Raw genomic sequence first — 21878 nt, forward strand, 5'->3', positions numbered from 1 at the left:
TCTAATCTTGCCTCACAATTGGTCAGGTTTACAGTTCTCATTTTATTTCAGATTAGAAATTTATGTGAGGTAACTTTTTCTGATTTCTGTATGAACTTGTGTTTTCATCTAAACTGTCTGTCTGTCTGTTTATCTATCTATCTATCATCTATCTATCTATCTATCTATCTATCTATCTATCTATCTATCTATCTATCTATCTATCATCTATCTATCATCTATCTATCTATCTATCATCTATCTATCATCCATCCATCCATCCATCCATCTATCTATCTATCTATCTATCTATCTATCTATCTATCTATCTATCTATCTATTCTGCTTTCCCTTTGAATATATTTCCTCTAAAGAAAGCAAGGCAAATGAAAGAATGTAGTCACTCTATTTAGAAGCATCACAAGCCCAATAACGAATTGTAATTTACTGTGGGAAAGAAAGCAATATGAATTTGTTGCCACAGAATTGTTGTTTATCATAATAATCTTTCTAGTGAAAAGCCTAATTTGTTCTTTCTCCACGAATATTTTAAATATGATTACCATAATATCAGAGACTAAGATAGTCCAAAATGCAGTGCTGACCTTGAGTGTTCTTTTCGATTTAACATGTGGTCCTTTAACATTCAGGAAACAACTTGCCTCAATTCACTTATTAATAGATAATCTAAAAATGTTCTGTTCTGTGATATATGCCTGCGCCATTCAGATTCTTGGAAATCTTTTACTATTCCATGGAACAGCATTACCAATGTAAATAGGTGTAAGATTTTTCACACTATCTAATGGGAAAACTCCATAACTAAAGTGAGCTGCTCCCTTGGCCCTCCACTAGTTTAATTTTTACTTACATTCCACCTCGTATTATTAGCTCCACAAAATGAAAGTGAAATAATCCCGTATTAATTAAAGAGTGATTGAATTCCCTCAATCATCTTTGCCTTGGCTTATTTAGACAGTAACACCATGTGGCTCTCCAAGGAAAACTTGTGCCAGAAGAGTTTCATAAAGAAGGAGAGGATATGGGTTTTGTATTATACTTAAAACCTTTTCCCATTGAGACTTTCTATAAAAGATGATAGCAAAGATTTTAAGGGGAACCATATATAGATTCTGCACTGTAGAATTTAAACAGAGGTTGAAGTCTTGAAGAATCACTGATGCAGGATATTTGTGATTCATTCACTGTACTGTATTGATAGGATAAAATTATTGTTATGTTATTTTGGAGAAACTTTGTGATTTTGATCTAAAAGGATAAAAAGGCTGTATGGGGAATTACATGCATATGTATGCATATGTATGCTTATGTATTGCTTATACCAAAAAGCAGTTTTGAGTGTTGTGGCTTGTCTAAAATTCAGGCAAGGTGGTCATTACTTCTGCTAAATATAAATGAAAGCAGCAGATGGTTGTAAAGTAGTAATCTACTACCATTTACTGAAGAGTAGGCTAGCATGAAAAGAAATTCAAAGAGTAAGCTTGTCACTTCCTTTCTAAGTGTCTTTGTGTGTGTGTGTGTGTGTGTGTGTGTGTGTGTGTGTGTGTGTGTGTGAGTGAATAATGTAACCAGTGGCATGCTGTACATTCTGAAGGAAATGTGGTTTTCTAAGAAACATTTCACTCAACTTCTTCTTTAAAAAGCTAGTACAATAAAAACTTGTAAATAAATGAATATGCGATTTGGATATATGTTGGGCCTTTATAAAGAAGCACACAAGCCCTTTGTTATTCAGAAATAGTATTTTAAAAATACCATTCTCTGCCCTGTTGCCATCTAGCTCTATCATACTTAAAGCTAGCTGTAACAACTGTGTTATTCTGATTAATGTCATATAATCAAAAATCCATTTAATAATATTTTTTCCAAATAAAAAGATAGGATTAGCTGGTATAAAAAGACTGTAATATCCTTTGGGGATACAAGCATCAATAAAACTATATATTTACCACATAGTAGATACTATTTACTTTCCTGCTTAAAGATGCAGAGTATCTTACATGAGCATACTAATAAAGGTAGAAGAGATGTGAAGATATAGGCTCCATTCATGATACTTACTGACTTATTTCAACCTTCCAGGCCTGATTCCATAACTATTGTTTTGTGCAGGCTTTTGGAGTGAGATTTTATATTGCAATCTCTGACAAAGAGCAAAGAAGAAAGGGAGAATGCATGCTCTATTCTGTGTTGTATTTTCCGTAACCTAGAGATTATGAAATAAGCATTCACCTTGATTTTATTTTCACAAGTCTTTCCTCCCCAAGAATTCTTTGAGAGGGGAAAAAAGGGAGCTGTAATAATAGATTCTAACTTGCCTCATTTATTTTCTCTTTTAATAAAATAACTGAACTGTAACCAGCATACCCAAGTTGAAGAATGCTGTTGAAATTCCAGGCCCAGGTGTACTAGAGGTGACATTTTAAGTCTCAGGGGAGAAGACCAATTGCCTTTCATGAATGCATAAATTATAATACTATGATTGTGGTCTCCTAAGTAGCACTACCATCAGCGAAGATCCATGTCTGTAAGGTGTCTGGCGGAAGATAGCAATAGTTAATTTGGTGACAAGGGAGAGACAAAATGATATGGATGAGCAAAAGGACTGTGAACAGGGAAAGCTGAGCTGTGAGGGGTGGGGAGGACAAAACAAAACAGCAGTTTAAAGACTATTCACAGCCGATTGTAATAAACACATGAGGTAAATTTTGTATTTCTCACTTCAGTTTAATAAGCATGATATCATATTGTGCTATACATTGCTTATGAGGATATTTGTTCGTGTGAAAACCAACATATGTATGTACGTACGTACGTACGTACACACACACACACACACACACACACACACACACACATCCAAAGAATCCAAAGAATCCAAAGAATAAGCCCACACCATGGTAAAGGATAGTATATCCTTATTTTGGAAAAGTTTATGATGTTTATGGCATGTAATTAATATGAAGACAAACAGTATCCATGTTACAAAGCCATTTTTTCATTAAATGCTTCAAACGATGCTCAAGAGGCTTCATTTATAAAGCATGGAAAGACTTGCTTAGTATATCTGTAGCAAGATTTTGTCTCACTGTTCAGAATCAAAATTTACATCTTAATTAGAGTCTCCGTACGTAGCAAAAATGCTGCTGATAATAAAATATTTTATTACCTGCTTTTCTATTAATAGTGGATCCTCTAGTTTTGCCATGTGTATTTCTAAATAACCCCCCCCCCAATACTTGCATTTTCTGCATGTATGAAAAGCAGTCTGTGAACTGTCCATAGGATAAAGATCTTACAGGCTACAAAACTCAACAAAACCAAGAGAAGCAAACATGTCCTGTGCTTTTACAAATACTTTTTTCTTTTCTGTCATTTCACTTTGGTGAAAGCCTTCAAATAGATTTGGAGACAGCTGTTGTATTCCCATTTGTGAATGTCATTATTGTAGTTAGAAGAGGTGCACTGATTAGTTTTGATCAAAAAAATATGTTATTTTCAACATAGAGTGCTTCACGCAGAGAGAGAGGGGGGGAGGGGGAAAGAGAGAGAGATTGGATCAATTCAGCTGAATTAGTGACAAAAAGTATTTTCCAGGATTAAAATAATTATTTCATCACCAGATAAAACAGAATATTTTTATAAATATAAAAGAACTTTTAGAATAATTATACTATATTAACATATTTAATTATTAATGACACTTTCAGGACACAGGTTCTTCCCCCATTCCTTCATTTATGCAGATTCTTAGAAAATGGGTGGTGTTGGCCCAGACTCTGATATACAATGATTTACATCAATAGTGTATTCAGGTCATCAGCTCTGGCATAAGGCAGCCAGAAGTAAGGAATTAGAAGGTTGGGTAATTTTGCAGACGGAATGTAAATCATGTTACATATTTACATCCATGTTGATCCTTGATTTGTGTGTGCGTGTGGGCATGCTTGCAAATGTCTACAATTAAGACAATCAAATTAAGCTTATAAGATTTCAATGACTACAGACCAATTTGAGACAGACTTATTCAAAATTTTATAGTCTTGACTTTTAGTGGCACTTCTGTCAAAGCTACACTATTGAATATTAACACTGCTGAAAAGTCTTACCTACTGCATTCCTGAAAGTAATTTTCTTTGAAATCAGTGAGGTTTGCATTAAAGACAGTTAATACCCAAAGAATTGTTCAAATTATAGTGGGTCTATTATTATTTCAATTAAAACATACCTGTTGTATCTAGTATGTTTATATGCTATGGGTCCACATCCACCCACTAGTTTGTACCTGCATGCATTGCTCCCATTTCTGAGTTTGCTTTCAAACATTTCTCTCAAGTTCTTTTATCACACTTTTTCTTTTTAAAAAGTGCTGAAATACAAACACTGCTAATGTTATGTTTATAAAGGCCAGTAATGTAAACTTATTTAGATTCCTCAAACTGATATTCAGAAAGGTGAAACAAAATGTAAGTGAATTAAGGGGGGAGGGACACAAAAATTAACGGCCCGATTTTAGCCATCTTCCTTAAATCAATAGGCGAGCAAGTCAGACCTGTTTATGAAGAAATACGCCCGGGAGCTACCTGCGACGTATGCAGGCTTCCTCAGAAGGAAGTGCCACTAAGTTCGGGAAAGGGGAGAGGGGGATTTGTTCTACCTGTCTCTCATCTTTCCAAGTAATAAGTCTACTTTCCGAGAAAAAACGGAGCGGATAGAGTGGTTAAAACAGACCATAGACCATCCCGAGTTGGCCCCGCACAACACACACCCCACGCACACATGCAGGAGACAGAAGAAGACGGGGGAGGGGAGGAGGAAGAGAAGAGCAGTACAAAATTATACCTTATGGCGATATCTTCTTTTTAAAAAAACCAAGGTTGCACACCTTCCTGCCCAACCGTAGTTTAAGAAACGGGAACACCGGTCGATTAAAGAGTTAAAGCCCCCCCCCCCCCCCCCCCGTTAAGAGTTGAAAGCGCGCCGGGGTTGCTTTGCAAACCACTTTTTAAAGGCGTTGCGTCTTTTAGGTCTGCGGCGCGTTCTCAGTTGTCGCTTTCCCTTTCTCTCCCTCTCTTCCCACTTTCCCCCCCACCCCCGCCTGCTTCGCCTGCTCCGTCCCCTTCCAGTCCCCTCCGCCCGTCTGTACCTGCCGAGCGGCGCTCAATCTGTGCAGCCTCTGCTCTTGCCGGCGCTGATTGGCCGACGCCCTACCAATCGCGTTTCTGTTTGGGCCAGAGGGAATGCATATGTAAAGCCCTACTTCATATTTATAAGCTCCAATCGGGGCTTTAAGTCCTTGATTAGGAGCGTGTGAGCTTTTGGTCCCAACTGGCTGTGCCCATAGGCTTGTCACCAGGAGAACATTTGTGTTAATTGCACTGTGCCTGTGTCAAGGAAACTTTGATTTATAGCTGGGGTGCACAAATAATGGTTGCCGAGCGCACATGGATTCGGTAGAACTTTGCCTTCCTGAATCTTTTTCCTTGCACTACGAAGAAGAGTAGGTACCTACCATTCTTCTTATACCCCCCCTTCCCGCTTTCCTTTCTTATCCTCCCCCCCCCCGCGCACTTTTTCCTTCTTCCTAATGGTGGGGAGGGAAGCAATAATAACAAATATATATCCAACGTGAAAAGCCGCTTTCAGGTAATGCCTCCTAGCGTCTTGCGTGCATGAGTGGAGCGGTATGTGTTCGTCTTGTCTCTTTTGTGCTGTGCTTTATCTGTTAATTCAGTAAGTGGAGGAATTGTGGTGGCTGTTTTTTCTCTCTCGACAATGTTACCTTTTGAGCGGGGAGCGGCGTGGCTGTCAGTAAAACAGCTGTGCGAGTGACAGTCATTTCTTATTCAGGTACTAAGAATAGGCACTTGGCTTGGCCCAAAGACAGAGTGAATTGTTTCAGCAGATCTCTCAGAAAGATACATTTCCTTCCCTTCTCCTGCCTGCTTTTCCTGAAATGAGTGGAAGAAAGCTATGGTCTAAAACAAGATTTAGATAATCTTTTGATCTTTCCTCTTTCTGAGGTTTTTTGCCAAGCCCGGTGGGGAGTGGGGGACCAGCTCAAGAGTTTAATCCCACTTTAAGGATAGTGCTCTGTAATTAAGGTTTAATGTAAGGCTCTAGTCATTTACTGACAAATAGGTCCATTAAGTAGCAAAGGTAGGGGTGTCTGTGGGTGTCTGTGCATATGTGCACGTGCGTATGTGCCACTTCCTCAGCCAACGTGAGCTTTGTTTGCTTTTGACTGGAATTTAAAAAGTGATTATTCTTTTTTAATGCAGCCTTATCCAGTGAAATATTTTGTATAAATAAAAATAAACATTTGGGCTATATAGCACGTTTTAATATTATTGACTGCATGCATTTTCTCTGAAGTCTGAACTAATAAACCGAAGGGGAAGAAGGTTTCCAAACCAGTGTATCGCTTCACAACTTTGAAAGCCTGCAAACTTAATTTTGGCCTTAAAAAATCTGAGGCGGCAGGAGCTGGCAAGGGGCTCAGCCTTAGACTGAATGCATACTATGACAATACTCAGAAGTGACTGTGTATTTTAGATATATGGTTACTAGCTGCCATTAGTGTCTGTATGTTAGATTGGTGAGTCACAATTAAATTTGGGGGGGGGGGGTTATAAAAAGAATCTTGAACATTGGCATGCAATATAGATTAACAAAAAAATATGCCAATGGGTGCTATTATGTTTGGATACCTGGAAGGCTAGGGAGAGAAAGGATTGCTTATTCTCCTGCAGAAGAATGTAGATAAATTATATTAGAATAGTAATTGAAATGCAGTTTGTCGATCAGTCTGTTGATGTACAGTGTGATTTAAAATGTCTTAATTTGTGGCTAAGTGCAGTTGTCACCGTTCCAACTTTCAAAGACTAGCTTTTTTCTGTGGAGAAGGTGAGAAAGAAAGAGAGGATTCCAAAGTTAGGAAGATGCTCTTTTTTCAAAGACCTTTCTTGATTTTTGTTCTTAGAGCTAATTTGAATGATTAATTTTGATAAGCTTCTTAAAGTAGAGGCATTTAAATGAAATCAGAGCATATGCCTTTTTAGCTCTGGTGGAAAAGTCTTATTATGCCCCCACCTTGCCACAATTAGCTCTCTACTTCCATTTCTCCCTGTCTCCCCCCCCCCCCAATTAAAAGTCTTCTGGATTGATCTGTGGTTCAGTGGGTAGGCAGAGCTATCTAGTGCCCAGGAGCACAGCCGTTTCTCTCTGTCTGTATCTCAATTAATCAACCACAGAGTCTTACTTGCTATTAATATTGTTGGTAATTGTACTTTGGCTTTGTGGTATATTATACAAACCAAACTATGAATTAAGTCAAAAGAATGAAATAAAGAAACTGAATATTTCTAGAGTTGGAGCTTTATTGTGTGTGCATGGGCAGGGGTGGGGTGGGTGTTAGAATACTTACAGAATGTGGAGTGATAAAAAGACAGTATGGTTTGAATTCTAGGTAGCTCACATTGAAGAATGAAAACCTTAAAGCCATCTGCCACCCTCGCATTTTCTTTTTCGGTAAAAGAGAGTAAATGCAAATAATAGTTAAAAAGAGAACGGAACAGATACATGTGCAGATGCATGCATATGTATGTGACTTTAAATACTATAAATGAAACTGCCATCATGGCACAAAATCTCATCTAACCTCTGATTAAAATGTAACGTTGGCTAAAGGCTTCTAGTGCAGACTTAATTTTACTGTTTTAACAGTTGTCACAGCTGTTGGAAGAAGGAAAGGCAATTGAAACACTCAAAAAAGGGCAGGGGGAGGACCTCATTTACTACATTTAAACATGATCTCTGAATGCCAAGCATACAAAAGCAAATAGGCTTGTGACTTCACTTATATTCTCTGTATTGTGCACATTACCTTTTCCTCTGATCCTTTCATTAATTTGAGATCAATCTCTATCACACTACAAAAGTGCAACAGTTCTAAAATGAAACAAAGCAAATGCGAATGTCATAAAGCAATTAATTTTAAAGATAAGCAAAGAAATCAGCTTAATAGTAAAGAAGATAAAATACCCAGATGCCAACAAACTTCAGATGGTTTGAGTAGTGAACCCTGATGTCACAATTGAAAAGACAAAAGATGCTTTAGAGTCATGGAAAGATTTTGGCACATTTAGTTTTAAAAATGGTATTAATTTGAGAGCTGCTGTATAGGTTTTTTTCTTGCTTTATTAATATTATTTAAATAGATATTAAAGGTTATTTGTTTTTGTTTTAATATCCTCTCCTTTGCTGCATTGATCTTAAAATTTGATCAAGAAAGGTGAACAATATTTGGTACAGAGAAGATGGAGTAATTAAGTGAAGAGAAAGTTAAAACTGTTTGGTCACCTCTCCTGACATAAGATCTCTCTATCTAACATAGGTGACACAATTTCTGCCTATCTGCGTTAATACAATATTTAATTCTTATGCATGAAAAAATTATTTTAAAAGTCATTGTCTTTAAATCTAAATATGTATTGTAATTGTGTAAGATATTAGCATGGCTGCTGTCTAAATGAGATTTTTTGGAGGGCTTTTCAAAATGGATCCTTATACATCTACTTAAATAGACCTTGTTATAGACTCATTGCAAAACTTCCAACTTTGGATTTCTGTTTTTTATACACATTTTCTGCAAAATTTTGCAGCTGACAAAGTGCAAAAGCTGGTGCTGAAATATCTGACAGCTTTTTCATTTGCTAGGCCTGACCTCCCCCCCCCCCAAAGTGGTGGTTGTTCATTTTAATGTGTTTATGGTTCTTTTCTTTTATTTACTGAGCCTAGTCTGTTCCAGCAGTAATTAACCTGTGTTATTAGCAAAGCCCTTGTGGATATTCATTAATTCTCTTGAATGGATGATCATTTTCCTTCACTGTTATTTCTTCTCTTCCCCCGACATACTATCCTGCTTTAATTTTTTTCTTAAGATTTTTTTTTAAGTACTTAATTTGGAAATTTGATAAATTGATGCTTTTGGGGGAAAAAAACAGTAATAAAAACAGCAGTTTTGAATAGTTGTGTGAAAGTATGTCAGACAAGAAGGAAGATCTCAACACATTTTTATTTTTATTTTTTTAAAAAAATAATACAATCAGTAAAGGTGATTTTTTTTCTTCCTGTCATTTATTTATTTTGTGATAATCGTAAGCTAAGAAATGAATGTTATTCTTTTCATCTGATCTAAAGTTACTCTGGACAGCAGTTTGTGCACTGAAAGAAAAATATATATATTAAGCCTTCAGGAAAATAATGCTTCCGCTTAGACTGCTGAGGACAGATAAGGACTGCCTCATTAGCCAAACCTCACTTTTGCAATTATTTAAAAACACATGGAACTGTACATCAAACATAGAAGATAACTTGCTTGTGATTATCTTTGTAATTCTTGAAGCCACTTCTCAAAAGCGAGCTAATTGTGTTACATTCTAATAACACAAGGTTTGGTTTGGTTTGGTTTGTGTTGTTTAAATAACAGCATACAAATAGCTTGGCAAATGTCCTGGTATTGAACATTTCTGATGCACAGTGACCTTTGTCTTGGTGCAAAAACAAATAGAAATGAACAGCACTAATATTTATTGACAGTCTTAAATGAATGCCCTCTTATGAATATTGTTAGCCTATTACCAATCAGCAAAAATGCTGAATGTTAAGAAATTGAAAGTAAATTGGATATGCTTCTCTAGAAGCTTAAAACAACTTGGTTATTTTCCATATAGTTTGGATTTTGCTTTATCACATACACACTAAAGACAAAAACAATAATATATTGGTCTCTGTCTAGTTCCTTTCTAGCCCTAGCAAGCTCTCAAGAGGAAATCTGTGATTATGCTAGGCTGGTTCGGTTTTTATCTCTTTTACATTCATTGGCCTTGTATTAAATTGTCATTGTCCTAGAGCACATGAGAGAGAGGAAAATGAATTGCACTTCTTGACATTCTCTGACAGTGAAATATTTAACTTCTCTGTCTCCAATCATACTCATATGTACATGTTTGATAGTGCTGGAATGACAACCAGCAATCCCTGTTAGTCTGACATCCCCATTTTACAAGTTTGCGAACCAATTCTCCTTCTGTCTCCCTTTAATACTAGTTTTACTTGGCTGAGGCATATCAGCATCTATTTAAATTGATATAAAACAATTCCACATTTTATCGCAACTGATAATGGTTGCATAAGCATGTGGCTGCTTGCTTTGTGCATGTTCCACTATTATATCTGTTTGTCTATATTTGTGTGTTATAAACAGAGTGTGTGTGCAAACATTTTTGAAACTTTTTTATCTTAAAAAAATAAACTCCGCAAGAACAGTGTAGATATTAGATTGCCCTGATTCTGTCTTTTTTTTTTCTCCAATTGCTGGTGCATTCTTTTAGATAGGTAATCCAGATGCTGTTATTTTCACATTTATTATTTCATACAACAAAGTTTATCTTTGCACTTTTTAGATATAATAAAAGGTGTTACTCTTCCGACATGCAACTTGTTTAATATTAGAAACATTGGTCTAAAGGGAAATTGAAAATTCATTTTTAACGAAAAACATTTGTTAGTATTCTGATACATACAGCTTTTACTGTTTTCATATTCTAAAGAAAATCAACTGTAAGATTTTACTTGCGTTCCTCCAAATTGTAAAGTGTAAAATTGTAAAATTAAAATTAAACTATAAAATTATATTTTTTTTACTGTATGCCCAACTTTAAATACTTCATTAAAGAGAAAGAAAAATTTAGGTTCAAAAACATCAAATTTACAATTAAACTTTATAGTAGGAAATAAGAGCTCAAGATGTTAAATGAACCTGATTTGTTCAAATAATATGTAGACACTATAGCATATTTTGTAACACTGCTTCCATTCTAATTGGAAATAAGTGAAACAGCTAGCCTCTGTTGTTTAAACATAGGCTTATTTCTATAACTTATTTTAATTTCCTAAAATATTTTTTTTGCCTAGAGTTTGTTTTTACTATTGTTACTTAGAATTTCTGCTTTATTCTGTTGCTAATTATTTTTGAATGTGTATGTGCTTATATACCAGAGATAGAAAATATATGTGTATGTGTGATTGTAATACACACGTACACACCACATACATGCATCTTGTGTGATTGGAGATATATAAGACCTCTGCATTATGGCTTTCTCCTTTAATTGCAGTTCTGCCATAAGACATCTATAGAATTGGATTTTTAATTGTCTTTCACTGAAGTTTGTATTGAAAATTATGTCTTGAACAGGAAAATATACTAGTTTGCTAATCTGTTCACTTATTTTCGTGTGCAAATACAGCTTTACACACACACACACACACACACACACACACACACACGGCAAAATTGATCCTTTATTGTACTATGATGACTTTGAATGTCAGGTTTCAGGTTTTTCAAATCATGGACAAATAATTTTCCCACAAATATTTTATTAATACAGATATTATTACTGCAAAATTATGCACGTTTGCTTATGAAGTTTAAATTGTGGTAGCAATTTATGGCAACTTAGTCCAAGGGTTCCTAACCAAAATATATGAGATTAAGTAATTGTAAAACTAAGGTTTGTTTTTTATCCAAGCTGAATTTGTACAATACATTCATCAAACTGAAGATTAATCTAAAAGATTGACTTTTTGTAAGCATAAATACTTGGAAATTATATGAACATTGACCCAAATTGCTTATTATATAAGATGCTGGGTTTATATAAGGAGAACATTGATCAGGAATGTTTCTGAAGTCCATAAAGGAAGGGCACAAACAGATGGGCAACGATCAACATCCCACATATACTATGGGATAATTCCTCCACCTGTATAGTAGTGTTTTTTTGGATGCAAGCCACTGAAATAAATGAAACATTCATTGTTGATCCTCCTCCCCTGAAGGAAATGGGAAAACAAAATCTAGGTAGATGTTTGTCAGGATATAGTCCATTTGTATTTGTTTGCAACCTGCTATCTCACTTATTCTTCTGTGTCTTTTCAAGTTTAAAGTGAGACAGAAAGGCACATCTCCTTTTGATTGGAACTACATGCCATACGTAATGTATTTTGGCAGCACTTACCTAGCCAAAGAAAACAAATTAATATTAGCCATGCTGTGGGGCATCTGAAGTATCACAGATATGTCAATTTAGCTTTGCTCTCTCATACGACTTTTCCTTAAACAGCTGGTTGAACTGTCGCAAGGTGTTGTAAGGGCTACAAAGAGAGTTTTAATAGGTGTGATCAGTGATTGAAGGCTGTGGCTAGTTAGAATCAGAACACATTGCCAATGCTTGTTTTCAGCCTTCATAAAAAAAATATAGGCGCTCAGAACTTAGAAAACCTCTATTCATACTTGATCTTTAAAAAGTCAGATCTAGAGATAGTAAGAAATAATGAGAAAAGCTACATGGAATAAAGTTGACTGTCTTCTAGGCAACAAATTTCTTTTTGTATACAGATGCAAGTGAATAGGAAAGTAAGGTGTGTTGGGTCATGGGATTTTGTTCCTTTGTTTCCTCATAATTGTTCACAAAAAATAATATTGAAGACCAATTCTTACTCTCTTCTAAAATCTGTGGTGTTTTAAATGTTTTATAAGAGTTTTATACCATTTGATACATTCAAAAATTTAAAAAATAATATATCATGGATGACATAGCATGTTCAATCTGCTCTTTAAAAAATGTGCCACGTATAAAATATCAGAAAGCAAACACTGACTTTTCTATTTGTATATACAATTGCCTATTTTGTTTATTTCCAATACATTTCCATTTTTTTTGTAATATCTTGGGACATGCTGTAGGTTTTAGCTTGATTTGTAAGTTAAAGGCTCTCTTTTTTTCTTAAATATTCCCAGGTGATGTCAGATGAAAAGGGTATTATGGCTGAAATATACACCAGAGGAATTCATTTTGGCAAGCCTGGTCCATGTAGGTTAGTGAATCAACAAATAAATAAATTGTTTTGCTTTTGTTTACTTTAAGTTGAGCAAAGACAGAAAAAAAGGAAAAGATAAGAAAATGAATTTTGCAAACAATATCATATCTTTATCACTATGCAGATAAATGTAATAAATTCTGTATAAAATTTGCGTAGAGACAGATATTTTCCAACAGCATATTAATAATTATTTTCATTATGAATTGTTTATTTTATCAACTTACAACTTTTATTCTTATTAACACTTTCATAGCAGAGGTATGGTCCACAGGTCTGAAATGGCCTAAGGTACACTTTTTAAAACATTTCTCCAAAAATTGCAGAAATGGGAGATGAGATTTTTAGCATCTAAAAGACATGCATTAGGCACTGTATGGTTATATCACTGAATGATTTCTACTTAAGAAGTAGGTCAAGTTAGCAACAGCTAACACCCACTGTTAGTGATTTACATTAATATGAGTGACACCTGTCCCATCAATCATAGGGACCATAGTTTCACAGATGGAGAAACAACAATCAGGTGAATTACACAGCATAGCACACTTGGCTTAATTCATCTCATTGTTTTCCTACCAATCTAGAGAATGGTTTGTTCTGCTCCTAAGACTAAGTCACAAGATTGAGTTCTGCTCAGGTGGGATCATGTCCCAGCCTTTAATCTGAAAAAATACTCCTTCAGAGGAATTGGAGATAAAGTAGTTCCTCCATTCTCTTTGGCATTTGGTGGAATAATGACTGTAGAATATAAATTCCTATGGTATAAGTAATTGTTTTCTTTACTCATAAGTGAATTAAAAAATATATAAGTTCAAGAAACTGTAAACTGCATCAGAATCTTGAAGCAAATGTGTCAATTGTGACATATTCAGAAAAAAATTGATCAGTTGCTTAAGATGCCGCAAAACAATTTTTTTAAATTAAAAGGTAATAACACATACGGCGAACTTCGAACAGTGTTGATATGTATCCATTATAGGAAAATCAATTAAATCTCAAGTACAATTCTGGTTCCGTTCATGCCTCTTTTGCTCCACCTCTATTCTAATGTCAGTGGTCCTCATTATATAAATATATATTTCTCCCTGGCTGTAGTTTGAGAATAGTTGGGGATACTGTGCAGATTCTTCATATTTTTTCTGATTCTAATATCAAACAGCAAACCTGTAGCATGTTGAAATCAGTCAGCAGTTCTTCCAAGATACAGCTTGTGTTTGATTGTGTGTAAATACAGTTAGTTAGCTGGGTTTATCTGATAGCCTGGCAGAAAGAGAGAGAAACAGGACAATCTGTTTTCAGTAACTGTGCTGTTCATACACCTGATAAGATTGAGAGTACTTTCGACTGCTGATACGTTTTGAATAAGAAAAGAATAATCACTTCCACAGGCACCAGCTTATCAGAAATGGAGCAAAATGCCAACACTTTTACATTAGCAAAAGTGAACATTTTAAACAACTTATGACTTGCCCCTTCATTTAAATTGAATAGAAGGTTACTTGTAAGTATACAGTAATGAAGCAGACAACTTTTTACCTATTTTAAACTGCAAATTATATTGGGAAAGAAGCATTTTTGTAACAATAAGAACTGTTTGGAAGTAGAATATAACTATTTCAAATAGTATTCAGAACATTTTAGAACCTTTGTCTCTTCCATCCTGTTCTGTGCATATCCATATTGATAGGGAGCATTAAGTTCATAATTCCAAATTTCACTATTGTGTTTTAATATATGAGATTTCAATTCAGATCAGTATCTTATGTTAAACTGCCGAATATCCACAACAAAGTTCTACATTTTAAGGAAAAATAAAGCAGAAATATCATTTTATTTAGATTAATTTTAGTGGAGACAATAAAATGTATCCTAGTGGTTTTTTTTAAAAAAAAGACATACAAAAATTAAAAAAAAATTGAAACTGAATGCATTATCTTTTTTTAAATACTTTTGACTCACTTTCCATGGTAGAATAATAAAAACATAATATTTATCATGTTTTGTTTCTGACTTAGATATCTTTTAGATACTATGGTAGTTTGAGACTGTTGTAACATTGTGTTTTTAACTGTTAAATTTCTTCTAAATCATGCAGATAAATTTGGTGTATTCGGTTGATAAATTGGAGAGCAAACCACAATAGCTTGATTTGGAATTTTTATTGATTATCTTCCATAAAATCACTGTTACCCATTTATGTCAGTAACTTCCTTGTTCTGTACATCTAAATGAGACAAGAACTTTGAGAACAAAATGTTGATATGTTGATTAAGCACCTATACATGTCTAGTTTCAGTATGCTTTTTCAATGCACAGGTTCATTTTTGCAATTTAAGCCATTTAAAGAAAAATATTCAGTTAGATTTATGAAATTTTAGCTAAAAACCACTGGTTTCATTTGACTGTAAAGTAATTTGATTACTTGAGGCGAACTTCATGCTTTCGAGCTATCGCTCAAAGGCTTCATTCTGTGAAGATGTCAACTGTAAATATAAAAATGCATCACTGAAATACAGTGGTTTAAGATTCAAACAGAAATAAAATTCCCTGCCTGGGGAAATAGTGCCATGAAAATAAAAGAGAAGTCTTTTCTTCTGTTAAAGCGTTTGGAAATAGTGAGTTAAAGCAATAAGACCCACCACATTTTTTCAGACACACTGAATAACAGAGTTGGAAAATAAATTGGAGGTCTTCTAGTCCAACCCACTGCTCATGTAGGGAACCTTATATAATTTCAGACAAATGATTATCCAGTCTCTTCTTAAAAACCTCCAGTGTTGGACGACCCAAAACTTCTGGAGGCAAACTGATTAATTGTTCTAGCCATCAGAACATTTCTCCTTAGTTCTAGAGAAAACTGTAGAGAAAACAATATTCTATAAATCCACATATACTTCATTCCCAGTGAAGCATATAGTATGTAACTAAGCAACTCATATTCTATACAATTTGATTGATTGATTAAAAAATGTTTTAGCATTCCTGGATTTTTCCACTGGAATTATCTATTACATAGGATTGTGAATTCAAATCCAAGTAATATAGTTTTGTCTTGGTTTCACTTATGATTAGAGAAAGACTAGGAATTAGCTAAGAATGAATTCTATCATTCCGTGCTCCTGCAGTTCAGAAGGAATATATTGCATTAACTCCAATACAGATTACAGGATTGCACTTACATCAGTCATAAATGCCACATCTAGTTTTTACTTTGTGGATTGATTTCAAGTTTTAAAGGTGTGGGGACTCTAACAGTCAGTGTCAAGTTCTGAACTTGGTCACATCACAAAAATGAACTGCTATGGAAGTAAGTGAGGTACAATCAGCTCTTCATTAAAGCAGAAAGCTTGTTATGCAACTATCTTCAAAGCAGTATATCTCTAAATAAATTCTTGGCTCCAATTGAAAGAGTTCAATAGCAGTATACTGTAGGGTAGGGCTGAGACTAAGTTATAATACCTATTTTTCAGGGAGAAGGGCCTTGAACCAGTTTTGAGTCTCTCCGTTTAGAACTGGGAAGCACTGGCATTTGCAAAATCAGAAGGCTATAGTCAGCCTGTGTTTTATTAAGGTTATTGATTATAATGTGCCATATTGATTATGATTGAACATTATAATGTACATTTATAATATACTGAAAGAACTCTGAGAGATTTCCTGCAAATAGCTTATGTTTCTAGCTACATATGCCATCATTATATTAGAAACTAAAATCATTGTTTTTAAATTTTGTTTCTAATTTAGAGGATACTGAGTGGCTTTTTTTTTTTTTTGAAAGAAAGTACATACAAAATTGATTCTGGGAGTATTTGCAAATTTCCCAACTGAACCTAGGATCCTTGACACTCTGTACCTAGGATCCTTGGCACTCTGATCTAGCACAGGATATGACACTATTTTGAATTCTTAGGAAGTCTACCTACATTTTTTGTTCTGCAGCTGTTTTATGATAGCGGCCCTTGAGCTTCAAATTCAGAACAAATTAATGCACTGGTATAGTACCTATTAGCCCATTGTTGGTGCTAATAATCCCAAGAGAGATGGACGAATGCTGTCATTCACTTCTTTTTTTAAAATTCTTGGCTTTGCTAAAGAATTGCAGTGGTGTATTGTTTGTTTTTTATAGTTGTTGAAATTCTGCAGACATTAATAGCATATCAGAAAAACCTTACACTAATTAAAACAACATCAATTATTTCTAGATTAAATTCTATAGAATTGTGCTCTTTAATGTTCAGACTGATAAGGCAAATAAGATTTGCTTTTGGTAGCCGTTCTGTCAATGTAAAGCAAAAAATATATATCCATGTATGTTCAGAAGATTTAGCACAAAAAATCATATAGTGTGTTTGCATTTTTGAATAATATTTTTATAATTAAAACTGAAAATAGATTCATGTTTTATATGAACTGTAGATATTTATAATGATTATTTATATAGCATTTACATTATTCTTTCTATTTTTTTTTTTCAAACTATCATAAGAAAATTATGTATGAAAAGATGTGATCACAAAAAGAAATCCTTAGAAATACAGAAGGAGATTGCTGGATACATATATCTTTTTATGTCTCAAAAAAATATACTTTTATAGAAAAAGAATGAGGCCTCTAATGGAGTGAATCTTCCATATTTGGGACAAATGCATACTGAATATATATGAACAGCAACAAGGATTTTAGCTTTTAAGGAAAATGTTACTGTACCAGCATCTTTGCAAAAATGCATGTGCACTTCAAATATATGTGCACTACTTTTTTTTTAAAAAAAAAAACTAGAATTGGCTTTTCTTTTTGAGTTCAGCAGAATGACTTTTGTTGACAGTTTAGGCGGGGTTAGCATATATAGACTTAGAGCAGCAGCACAAACCATAAACCATCAGTAAGCAGCAGGTGTGAACAACATAAAACAGGATTAGCATTGAACCAAAGTGTGCAGTAAAAACAGAAGCCCTGCCTTGGCTGCAGAAGGAAAGTCAAATAGAAACAGTACCATACCATGCACACCTAGTTTACTAAACACTGTTCAGTAAGCTAAGTAAATGATGCTGTTCAGTTGCTGCCATAAGTAATATTTTTGTATCCGCTTCTAAGTGTCCCCATCATTGAGTAGTCTGTACTTCAAGCACCCTTAGAGTCATTGGACCTGTTTGAATTTTGCATTAGGTTTTTTATTCAAAAGTATGATTATATTAATTCAGTCCTATAGAAGTAAAATTGAATGGGGGAAACCGAGATATTGTTAGAAGCAAATACAGTCAGAAATAGAAATAATTACTATGACTATGACCATGATTATATTATTATGAATAATGGTGTTTACATAGGTTATCTAAAGGATTAATATGTACAATAGTAAAATTTTTCTTATTTATTTATTATATTTCACACTTTTTAATTATCCATCTCTCTCAGTTCTCAGAATGAACATACAAACTGAGAAAAAAAAGCAATGGTGGGAATGCATTGTGATAGAGATATTTTATGTTTGATTTGGTTTTTTCCCCTGTGTATATGTTAATTGTATTTACTGTTCTTAATTTCTATTTTTTTTCATGCTTTTATCATTACGGATTTCAATACCCATATAGCTCACATAGAGAATTTTGTTTGCAAGGAAATTAAAAACATAATAAATGTGAAAATCTTAGTGGTTATTTTCACATTTTAGCATTACTAAGTTTATACACATGGAGCAAAATATATGCTGACTATTTTATTTTGATGTCTATGTTTCCTGATATATAAGTACACAGTTTTAAAGGTATTATTTTTCCATATGACAATTCTTAGTCTTCTTGATAACCCCTCTACAAGATTTATTTGAAGACTAGAATATAAGGAAAGGTTTTGGAGAATACTCAGCTATATTGTGTATTAGGTTGGTAACAAAGCAAGTGCTGTTTTAAAAATTGCTCTGCACCCTGCAGTTCCCATTGAGAAAAAATAGGGATGCTGAGTTTCAGCGCCTTTGAAATTCTGACCCCAATCGTAGCAGCTGTGCACTTTGGTGAATTATGGTATCTAGATTCAATGTAGCTAATTTAAAAGTACAGCTCTTTTCCCATCCTGTGGAAACATCTCATTTTTGAAAATGGCACGGGGACATAAGAATGATTTTTTTTTCAAATACTGTGTTCTTTTCTCTGTACCTGTACGTGATAGCACTGGTATACACAATTCTAAATATAATCTATGTTCAGGCAGAACTCTTCTTAGCTTTTATAATTTAGGCTTGAAAACATTATTAAGTTAATAATAGAGTTAAGTCTGTATTGTTAAACTGTAAAATCTAGGAATTAAGTCCCATTGAACCCTGTGGATTTACTTAAAAAACAAAATCCTGCACAGAATTATAGAGTAGACATGCAATCAGATCTTTACAATCTAGTGCATGTATTCGGGACATTTATAGTGCTACTTAAATACATTAGTGATTTGGGAGAAGAAATATGCATAGTAAATAATTGGCTAAATTTAGCATTTCATGAATAATGTTCTCCTCATTGGAAGCATATAGCGAATTTAACAATCAATGGGTACATCATGATTGTATTTTTGGCTCTCTACAAAATGAAGAAAGTTTCCATTTATATGCTTCTGAAACATTGTAAGCTAAATAGAATACCAACAAATAAATTTATATAAATTTATATAAATTTAAGTATATATATATATATATATATATATACTTAAAGTCACAACCCCTGGTATGCCCAAGTATGGGAGGAAGGTCACACTTCCACTCTCTGTCATTAGGCTCGTCACAAGAGTCCATCCAGACAGAAACCCAATATTTTTTACTGTTGCCTTTTTTGTTACATTTGTTATATTTATGCTGATAAAGCTAAATAGCTTGAAATAGATCTATACTAGTCTCGCTTTATTATTTATCAGCATATATATATATATATATATATATATATATATATATATATATATATAATATATATATATATATATATATATATATATATAGTGTTACAACCCCTGGTAAGCCCCAATTATGGGAGGAAGCTAACTGCTTCCATCATCTGTCAATCGGCTCTCCATCACGACAGAAACCCAATATTTTTACTGTTGCCTTTGTTATATATGTGTTGGATATATATAAATAAATATATATAAGCACAAATAAAACACACACACACACACACACATATATACATTATATATATATATATATATAATATATATATATATATATATATATATATATATATATATATATATATGTTTTATTTGTGCTGATAAATAAATAAAGGGAGACTAGTATAGATCTATTTCAAGCTATTTAGCTCTCATCAGCTAGCCATACCCTTACTATATACTATATATATATATATATACATATATGCATACATACATATATACATATACATACATACATATCTATATATCTATATCTACATCTACATCTACATCTACATCTATATCTCTATATCTCTATATCTCTATATCTCTATATCTCTATATCTCTATATCTCTATCTCTATCTCTATCTCTATCTCTATATCTATATCTATATCTATATCTATATCTATCTATCTATCTATCTATCTATCTATCTATCTATCTATCTATCTATCTATCTATAGTATATACAGAATATAATACTGTATTCAGAAGATTTGTGAAATATGAATTATAATGGTGGAACAATATATTTTTATAAACCTAAAATACTTTTAAAAAATCACACAGAGCACTTATATTATGGAATAATTTTCATATATGAACTTGCTTCTACATTCACTATATAAAAATGCAATATTTAGTTTTCCAGTTTTGGATTAAATTCTGTATTTCAAAAGCAGTTACTAAGTCTGTATAAATGCTTTTATTGACTTTACTTAAATTTTAAATAATGCACATAGATTAACATATATAGATAAGGGATAACGTAGTCCTTAAAATATGTTTGAAAGAATATATTTCCTAATCTTTTCAGATGTTTCCATCGTCCTTCTTTCAGTTATGTTTAATGTATGTTGATTGTTTTTTACAGGCAAAAATACTCCCAAACACTTTAAAAATTGAAAAACGGAGAAGCAAAGACAGAACTTTCTAAAATTATTATTAATTTTAGAATCAAATAATGTCCAAAATATTAAGTAGGATCTCTAGTTGTAAGAATAGATAAAGAATACTCCTATTCTCTTTCTGCATGCTTTTCCCATCTCCTTGAAAGGATTACTGGTGTGCCTCCATATTTTGTTACCATGCAGTTAATGGTGGACCAAGTCTTGGACAGTACTCATAAGTATGTAACAGTTTGCATGCTTATCTGAAGCTTATCCAAACTGCTTAATCTTTCTGGCCTCAAAATCATTCTGCAAATCCTATGAGAGCAGACTGTCTTGTGAGATTTTAAATAGACCTTTGTTTGTGTTATACCAGAAATATACCAGGAATTTCAACATAAAATTTCAGCATTTTTCGCAAGTTCAGATCAGCTTTAAAGCAATCAATTCCCATCTATTTGGGATTATTTCCTATTCCTTCATTAAGCCAAAAAATGCTTCCTGCATCCTTTGAATGGAGAAGCTTGCAATAAACTCTATTTTGTTACATTGATAAACTCGTAAAAATAACTGATCATATAGACTTATATAATTAGCTTTATGTATTTGGTAAAAATCTCAAGAGAAGTAGTGATTAAGGGTATAGGCACAGAGTTTATTTCTCAATATAAACATAATGTGCATATCTTAAGGTCATTAAAGGCCTTAAGGCCATTAAAAATCAAGTAAGGCATCAGAAATCTGGACATAAATGGGATTTGAAGTAAATTTTTAAGGTCACCTTTGGTTATGAGTCAGAAGTATATCACAAGGGAAAGCAGAGAAAAAGATTTGATGACAATACTGAGAAAGCTGTATGTTCTTGCTTTATGTGCTGTTGCTTCTACAGTACATTTTGAATGT

The 21878-nt window shown here is 33.6% G+C and overlaps 1 protein-coding gene across 1 annotated transcript in view; it reads left to right on the top strand.

The window, feature by feature from the left end:
- Positions 1-5291: 5291 nt before the first annotated feature.
- Positions 5292-21878, top strand: part of ESRRG (estrogen related receptor gamma) — a 196468-nt gene continuing 179881 nt past the window's right edge. Inside the window, 1 exon segment of the mRNA XM_032215993.1 lies at positions 5292-5500. Within this exon segment, the coding sequence (XP_032071884.1) occupies positions 5445-5500 (56 nt within the window). The 5' untranslated portion in view covers positions 5292-5444.

This window comes from Thamnophis elegans, chromosome 4 (genome assembly GCF_009769535.1).
Source record: "Thamnophis elegans isolate rThaEle1 chromosome 4, rThaEle1.pri, whole genome shotgun sequence".
In the NCBI taxonomy this organism is placed as follows: domain Eukaryota; kingdom Metazoa; phylum Chordata; class Lepidosauria; order Squamata; family Colubridae; genus Thamnophis; species Thamnophis elegans.